Below are 9685 nucleotides of genomic sequence, written 5' to 3' on the forward strand. Positions count from 1 at the left end.
AGGGCACCGGTGGAGAGTCTGGAATTATGAAGGACGACGGAGAGGCTGGAGTTGTAAAGGACGATGAAGAGGCTGGAGTGTCTGGAGTTGTTGTTGTGAACGACGGTGGAGAGTCTGGAGTTGTGAAAGACGGTGGAGAGGCTGGAGTTGTTGTTGTGAAGGACGGTGGAGAGGGTGACTCGGCTGGAGTTTTTGGTATTCACAAAACAAAACGTGGTGAGTGCACGATTGCATGTTTACAATTTTAGTCACATTTGTACTTTCATTATGCAGGACAGAAAAGACGGAAAAGAACTAAAGTTGACATGTTGCTGGATGCTGGTCCTGGAGATGTTGGTGTTCACAAAACAAAACGTGGTGAGTGCATGATAGTATACTTTGTGCATGGTCACGTGTAAATTTTGTGCTTTCTATTTATAGGACGGAAAAGAACTAAAATTGAAATGTTGCTTGATGATCTCCCTCCTGACTCATTGCCTTCAAATAAAAAACGACAAAAGAACTGATAACTAAACTTATATAGACTTGAACAAAGTTAAATTAGTTTATTCTCACTTACTACGTACACTGTAAAAAATGTGTTGTGAATTTGAATATGTGTAGTCACTTTATCTTTACTAAACACGGTATTAAAACTTCTTCGTAGTAAATTTGTCTAATTGTGATGTAATTCTACTTACTGTGGTTAAAAGGACCACACTATTGTAATTATCTCTCTGTATAAAGTTATAATGCCAAAATATATATGGTGAAATTGACACTAGATTAATAGGGTGCGATGGTGATTACACCCATTACGGTGATTACACTCATTACGGTCATTACATACATTACGGTGATTACACCTATTACAGTGATTACATACATTACGGTGATTACAGTGATTACACCCATTACATACATTACGGTAATTACATACATTACGGTGATTACATACATTACAATGATTACACTCATTACGGTGATTACGATCATTACACCCATTACAGTGATTACACCCATTACAGTGATTACACCCATTACGGTGATTACATACATTACGGTGATTACATCCATTACGGTGATTACATACATTACAGTGATTACACCCATTACGGTGGTTACACCCATTACGATGATTACACCCATTACGGTGATTACACCCATTACGGTGATTACATTCATTACGGTGATTACACTCATTACGGTGATTACGATCATTACACCCATTACGGTGATTACATATATACATTACGGTGATTACACCTATTACGGTGATTACATACATTACGGTGATTACACCCATTACGGTGATTACATACATTACAGTGATTACACCCATTACGGTGATTACATACATTACGGTGATTACACCCATTACTATGATTACACTCATTACGGTGATTACACTCATTACACCCATTACGGTGATTACACTCATTACGGTGATTACACTCATTACGATGATTACACCCATTACGGTGATTACACCCATTACTATGATTACACTCATTACAATGATTACACCCATTACGGTGATTACACCCATTACGGTACATTACAGTGATTACACTCATTACGGTGATTACGATCATTACACCCATTACGGTGATTACACCCATTACGGTGATTACATACATTACGGTGATTACACCCATTACGGTGATTACATACATTACGGTGATTACGGTGATTACACCCATTGTACTATGGTTGCACCAAAGATCAAAGGCTTCAGTTGTAGTTTATACTACTTATACAACCTGTCTGACCACAGCCATGGTATATGGCTGTTATACCCTAGTGTATAACAGCCATATACCGTGGCTTGTGGTCAAACTACATGTACAGCTAGAACTGAATACAGTATCCCACCTTTGCAACAAAATTGGGTTTTTTGACACACTGTTTCAATTAAAACAATGACACACTAGATCTACTCAATTCAATCAATATTAGAGCTAGAGAGAATTCAATACAAAAAAGGGTCTACTAATGTTTTAGTCAACATAAAAAGAGCCAAGTTCGAGCGATGAATAGTTCCAAAAAGGAGGCAAATTTGGAAGAACTCCGTGAACCAAACGATACTGGTTTGTTTGTGTTGCTTTTTTTCAACTTTCAACATTGGTTGTCACAACCTGCTTATTGCATTGCTGCATGGGACCGGGAGCAGTAAGAAGGGTCCAGACTGCCAAGTGTTTCTCAGACTAAAGAGACTGCACTGCACTGGGCCAGTACAGTAGGCTTGTGGAATGATATTTTCGGGTACATTTGCACTCTTTGTAGACAAGTAGCACCAGTGTACTTTCTTGAAGTGCCTTCTATAAAGATGCAGAAACACAGCCTTCACAATTGCTTGCTTGAATCATAGACGCTTGCTTGAAATCAGCCATCGCGCTTTTTAAAAAGATAGCAAATTCATTGCATAGCTATAGCAACAGTGACGTCAAACAGTAGTTATAAGCATATTCATTGAAGAAGCATGACAGGAAGTAGCTAAACATAGTAGTACAGTTCTAAACATAGTACAAGCCAGTTAAACTATGGCCTCTCGTGGTATATTTGCTTTACACGCTCGAGTAATCAGATAAACCAACTCGGCTGCGCCTCGTGGTTTATCAGATTACTCTCGCGTGTAAATCAAATATACCACTCGAGGCCATTGTTTAACTATAACTTACGGTGATTACATACATTACAGTGATTACACCCATTACGGTGATTACACCCATTACGGTGATTACATACATTACGGTGATTACACTCATTACGGTGATTACGATCATTACACCCATTACGGTGATTACACCCACTACGGTGATTACACCCATTACAATGATTACACTCATTACGATGATTACACCCATTACGGTGATTACGGTGATTACACCCATTACGGTACATTATGGTGATTACACTCATTACGGTGATTACGATCATTACACCCATTACGGTGATTACACCCATTACGGTGATTACATACATTACGGTGATTACGGTGATTACACCCATTACGGTGATTACATACATTACAGTGATTACACCCATTACGGTGATTACACCCATTACGGTGATTACACCCATTACGGTGATTACACCCATTACGGTGATTACATACATTACGGTGATTACACTCATTACGGTGATTACGATCATTACACCCATTACGGTGATTACATACATTACGGTGATTACACCCATTACGGTGATTACATACATTAAGGTGATTACACTTACGGTGATTACATACATTACGGTGATTACACCCATTACTATGATTACACTCATTACGATGATTACACCCATTACGGTGATTACATACATTACGGTGATTACGGTGATTACACCCATTACGGTGATTACATACATTACAGTGATTACATCCATTACGGTGATTACACCCATTACGGTGATTACACCCATTACGATGATTACACCCATTACGGTGATTACATACATTACGGTGATTACACTCATTACGGTGATTACGATCATTACACCCATTACGGTGATTACACCCACTACGGTGATTACACCCATTACAATGATTACACTCATTACGATGATTACACCCATTACGGTGATTACACCCATTACGGTGATTACACCCATTACGGTACATTACGGTGATTACACTCATTACGGTGATTACGATCATTACACCCATTACGGTGATTACACCCATTACGGTGATTACATACATTACGGTGATTACACCCATTACGGTGATTACATACATTACGGTGATTACACACATTACGGTGATTACATACATTACGGTGATTACACCCATTACTATGATTACACTCATTACGGTGATTACACTCATTACACCCATTACGGTGATTACACTCATTACGGTGATTACACTCATTACGATGATTACACCCATTACGGTGATTACACCCATTACTATGATTACACTCATTACGATGATTACACCCATTACGGTGATTACACCCATTACGGTACATTGCAGTGATTACACTCATTACGGTGATTACGATCATTACACCCATTACGGTGATTACACCCATTACGGTGATTACATACATTACGGTGATTACACCCATTACGGTGATTACATACATTACGGTGATTACGGTGATTACACCCATTACGGTGATTACATACATTACAGTGATTACACCCATTACGGTGATTACACCCATTACGGTGATTACATACATTACGGTGATTACACTCATTACGGTGATTACGATCATTACACCCATTACGGTGATTACACCCACTACGGTGATTACACCCATTACAATGATTACACTCATTACGATGATTACACCCATTACAGTGATTACACCCATTACGGTGATTACACCCATTACGGTACATTACGGTGATTACACTCATTACGGTGATTACGATGATTACACCCATTACGGTGATTACACCCATTACGGTGATTACATACATTACGGTGATTACGGTGATTACACCCATTACGGTGATTACATACATTACAGTGATTACACCCATTACGGTGATTACACCCATTACGGTGATTACACCCATTACGGTGATTACACCCATTACGGTGATTACATACATTACGGTGATTACACTCATTACGGTGATTACGATCATTACACCCATTACGGTGATTACACCCATTATGGTGATTACATACATTACGGTGATTACACCCATTACGGTGATTACATACATTAAGGTGATTACACCCATTACGGTGATTACATACATTACGGTGATTACACCCATTACTATGATTACACTCATTACGATGATTACACCCATTACGGTGATTACACCCATTACGGTGATTACATACATTACGGTGATTACGGTGATTACACCCATTACGGTGATTACATACATTACAGTGATTACATCCATTACGGTGATTACACCCATTACGGTGATTACACCCATTACGGTGATTACACCCATTACGGTGATTACATACATTACGGTGATTACACTCATTACGGTGATTACGATCATTACACCCATTACGGTGATTACACCCATTACGGTGATTACATACAATACGGTGATTACACCCATTACGGTGATTACATACATTAAGGTGATTACACCCATTACGGTGATTACATACATTACGGTGATTACACCCATTACTATGATTACACCCATTACGGTGATTACACCCATTACGGTGATTACACCCATTACGGTGATTACACCCATTACGGTGATTACATACATTACGGTGATTACACTCATTACGGTGATTACGATCATTACACCCATTACGGTGATTACATACATTACGGTGATTACACCCATTACGGTGATTACATACATTAAGGTGATTACACCCATTACGGTGATTACATACATTACGGTGATTACACCCATTACTATGATTACACTCATTACGATGATTACACCCATTACGGTGATTACATACATTACGGTGATTACGGTGATTACACCCATTACGGTGATTACATACATTACAGTGATTACATCCATTACGGTGATTACACCCATTACGGTGATTACACCCATTACGATGATTACACCCATTACGGTGATTACATACATTACGGTGATTACACTCATTACGGTGATTACGATCATTACACCAATTACGGTGATTACACCCACTACGGTGATTACACCCATTACAATGATTACACTCATTACGATGATTACACCCATTACGGTGATTACACCCATTACGGTGATTACATACATTACGGTGATTACACCCATTACGGTGATTACATACATTACGGTGATTACACACATTACGGTGATTACATACATTACGGTGATTACACCCATTACTATGATTACACTCATTACGGTGATTACACTCATTACACCCATTACGGTGATTACACTCATTACGGTGATTACACTCATTACGATGATTACACCCATTACGGTGATTACACCCATTACTATGATTACACTCATTACGATGATTACACCCATTACGGTGATTACACCCATTACGGTACATTACAGTGATTACACTCATTACGGTGATTACGATCATTACACCCATTACGGTGATTACACCCATTACGGTGATTACATACATTACGGTGATTACACCCATTACGGTGATTACATACATTACGGTGATTACGGTGATTACACCCATTACGGTGATTACATACATTACAGTGATTACACCCATTACGGTGATTACACCCATTACGGTGATTACATACATTACGGTGATTACACTCATTACGGTGATTACGATCATTACACCCATTACGGTGATTACACCCACTACGGTGATTACACCCATTACAATGATTACACTCATTACGATGATTACACCCATTACGGTGATTACACCCATTACGGTGATTACACCCATTACGGTACATTACGGTGATTACACTCATTACGGTGATTACGATGATTACACCCATTACGGTGATTACACCCATTACGGTGATTACATACATTACGGTGATTACGGTGATTACACCCATTACGGTGATTACATACATTACAGTGATTACACCCATTACAGTGATTACACCCATTACGGTGATTACACCCATTACGGTGATTACACCCATTACGGTGATTACACCCATTACGGTGATTACACCCATTACGGTGATTACATACATTACGGTGATTACACTCATTACGGTGATTACGATCATTACACCCATTACGGTGATTACACCCATTATGGTGATTACATACATTACGGTGATTACACCCATTACGGTGATTACATACATTAAGGTGATTACACCCATTACGGTGATTACATACATTACGGTGATTACACCCATTACTATGATTACACTCATTACGATGATTACACCCATTACGGTGATTACACCCATTACGGTGATTACATACATTACGGTGATTACGGTGATTACACCCATTACGGTGATTACATACATTACAGTGATTACATCCATTACGGTGATTACACCCATTACGGTGATTACACCCATTACGGTGATTACACCCATTACGGTGATTACATACATTACGGTGATTACACTCATTACGGTGATTACGATCATTACACCCATTACGGTGATTACACCCATTACGGTGATTACATACAATACGGTGATTACACCCATTACGGTGATTACATACATTAAGGTGATTACACCCATTACGGTGATTACATACATTACGGTGATTACACCCATTACTATGATTACACCCATTACGGTGATTACACCCATTACGGTGATTACATACATTACGGTGATTACGGTGATTACACCCATTACGGTGATTACATACATTACAGTGATTACATCCATTACGGTGATTACACCCATTACGGTGATTACACCCATTACGGTGATTACATACATTACGGTGATTACACTCATTACGGTGATTACGATCATTACACCCATTACGGTGATTACACCCACTACGGTGATTACACCCATTACAATGATTACACTCATTACGATGATTACACCCATTACGGTGATTACACCCATTACGGTGATTACACCCATTACGGTACATTACGGTGATTACACTCATTACGGTGATTACGATCATTACACCCATTACGGTGATTACACCCATTACGGTGATTACATACATTACGGTGATTACACCCATTACGGTGATTACATACATTACGGTGATTACGGTGATTACACCCATTACGGTGATTACATGCATTACAGTGATTACACCCATTACAGTGATTACACCCATTACGGTGATTACACCCATTACGGTGATTACACCCATTACGGTGATTACATACATTACGGTGATTACACTCATTACGGTGATTACGATCATTACACCCATTACGGTGATTACACCCATTACGGTGATTACATACATTACGGTGATTACATACATTACGTGATTACACCCATTACTATGATTACACTCATTACGATGATTACACCCATTACGGTGATTACACCCATTACGGTGATTACACCCATTACGGTGATTACATACATTACGGTGATTACACTCATTACGGTGATTACGATCATTACACCCATTACGGTGATCACACCCATTACGGTGATTACATACATTACGGTGATTACACCCATTACGGTGATTACATACATTACGGTGATTACACCCATTACTATGATTACACTCATTACGATGATTACACCCATTACGGTGATTACACCCATTACGGTGATTACACCCATTACGGTGATTACATACATTACGGTGATTACACTCATTACGGTGATTACGATCATTACACCCATTACGGTGATCACACCCATTACGGTGATTACATACATTACGGTGATTACACCCATTACGGTGATTACATACATTACGGTGATTACACCCATTACTATGATTACACTCATTACGGTGATTACACTCATTACAGTGATTACTTTTTTTTTTTGCACTCCATCTCGGGGCGTAAAACAGTAAACAAAAACAAAAACTAAAACTAAAGCAAACACAAAAGACAAAAAATAAAAAGAATTATAACAAGTAAGGTGTTCATTGTTGCAGCATTGATTCCACTGTAGCCAGCTCCGCAGCGATAATTGCCTTGCCGCGAGAAGATCTGGCTCCTCTTATTGCCTGGATCGAGGATCTAAGCAGTGAATAGGAGAGGCGGCATCTTAGCCAGTTGAGGATTTTGCAGTACTGATTGCCCCATTTGTGCGAGAGCAGGGAAGCCAATCGTTTATAGAAGGTTGTGGCCTCTCTGCCCATCCCTCCAGTAGTGGACATTACCAAGGGTGTGAACGATGCATGTTCTATTTCTCGTACTCTCTGTTCATAGGATCTTTTCTTCTCTCTTTCATGTTTCTTGTAGCAAGCTGTTAGTGGGCCTTTGTTTGATGGGGCATGGGGATTGAACACTCTTACATCGAAGTAGGTCTTTTCCAGTCTGCCTCCCCATACCCCGTTTGCTGAGATGTCTAGACGAGCTCCCTCTTGAGTGTTGGCTGTAGCACACCAGAGTGTTTCGTCAGTAATTGGCTGCAGGTCCGGTTCTATGCGAACGTCGTTACATACTTCAGTGAGCAGGTCCGCGGTTAAGTCTCTTATCTCGTTGTGCCTAATAGTCGGAAAACCTCCTTTGGCACACGAGAGAGCGTGTTCAGTAGAAAAGGCTTTGCCGCAGTCACAATTTGTTGGAGTGTTTGTTGGATTCCAGCCATATCTCAATGCTAGGGCATCTTGGAAAGCTCCCTTGTGTAGGGTAAAGCCATGTTCTGACAGTGGGAGTGCCGTCAGCCATGAGGAAGCTCCCTTCTCGCTGGCAAGATCCATTGCTCTTTGCAGAGTGTCTGGGAGAAGTTGATTTAGCTCAGTGGCTTTTAACTTGTTCTCATGGTTATTCAATCTCCTAACATCTTTCTTCTGGGCCAGTTGTGTGTCAAGAGTTTCCAATCTATAAGCATGGTCCTGCAATTGAATTCCATCAATGAGAGGCCCACAAATAGCTAGTGAGGATCGGAATTCCCTTTCTGCATGGAATGTTGATGCCCAGTCCCCCTAGGCTGGCAGGTAGTGCATGTAGGGTTGTTTCGAGGTCATTTGGTGGTGGTCTCCCCGTAAGGGCTGGGATTAGGTTTGCTTGGATACATTCGTCAAGCGGTTGTAACAGCTGACCAATGGCAGGCATTACTCTGCTCAGATAGGTCCATTTGCTCATTAATCCATGTGTTAGAGCCGCATATGATGCGTGTGGTTGGGTTTTGGCAAACGAACTAAGGGTTGTGATATT

The 9685-nt window shown here is 40.1% G+C and overlaps 2 protein-coding genes across 2 annotated transcripts; one reads left to right on the forward strand and one right to left on the reverse strand.

The window, feature by feature from the left end:
* The first annotated feature begins 15 nt into the window (after positions 1 to 15).
* Positions 16 to 607, forward strand: LOC135343643 (uncharacterized). The gene is made up of 3 exons (XM_064540613.1): positions 16 to 216; positions 274 to 357; positions 421 to 607. The coding sequence occupies exons 1-3, from the start codon at positions 27 to 29 to the stop codon at positions 504 to 506; spliced, it is 360 nt and encodes a 119-aa protein (XP_064396683.1). The 5' UTR covers positions 16 to 26; the 3' UTR covers positions 507 to 607.
* Positions 608 to 8394: 7787 nt separating this feature from the next.
* LOC135344497 (uncharacterized) lies at positions 8395 to 9236 on the reverse strand. Its single transcript, XM_064541708.1, has one exon. The coding sequence runs from the start codon at positions 9226 to 9228 to the stop codon at positions 8446 to 8448; it is 783 nt and encodes a 260-aa protein (XP_064397778.1). The 5' UTR covers positions 9229 to 9236; the 3' UTR covers positions 8395 to 8445.
* Positions 9237 to 9685: the final 449 nt, after the last annotated feature.

The sequence above is a fragment of the Halichondria panicea genome, chromosome 11, assembly GCF_963675165.1.
Source record: "Halichondria panicea chromosome 11, odHalPani1.1, whole genome shotgun sequence".
Taxonomy (NCBI): Eukaryota; Metazoa; Porifera; class Demospongiae; order Suberitida; family Halichondriidae; genus Halichondria; species Halichondria panicea.

Bases quoted from the DNA above. Each gene is read 5' to 3' on its own strand.
- LOC135343643 (XM_064540613.1), top strand. From the start codon at position 27: ATGAAGGACGACGGAGAGGCTGGAGTTGTAAAGGACGATGAAGAGGCT. The intron at 217-273 runs GTGAGTGCACGA...TTCATTATGCAG, and splicing joins TATTCACAAAACAAAACGTG to GACAGAAAAGACGGAAAAGA. The intron at 358-420 runs GTGAGTGCATGA...TTCTATTTATAG, and splicing joins TGTTCACAAAACAAAACGTG to GACGGAAAAGAACTAAAATT.
- LOC135344497 (XM_064541708.1), bottom strand. From the start codon at position 9,228: ATGGATCTTGCCAGCGAGAAGGGAGCTTCCTCATGGCTGACGGCACTC.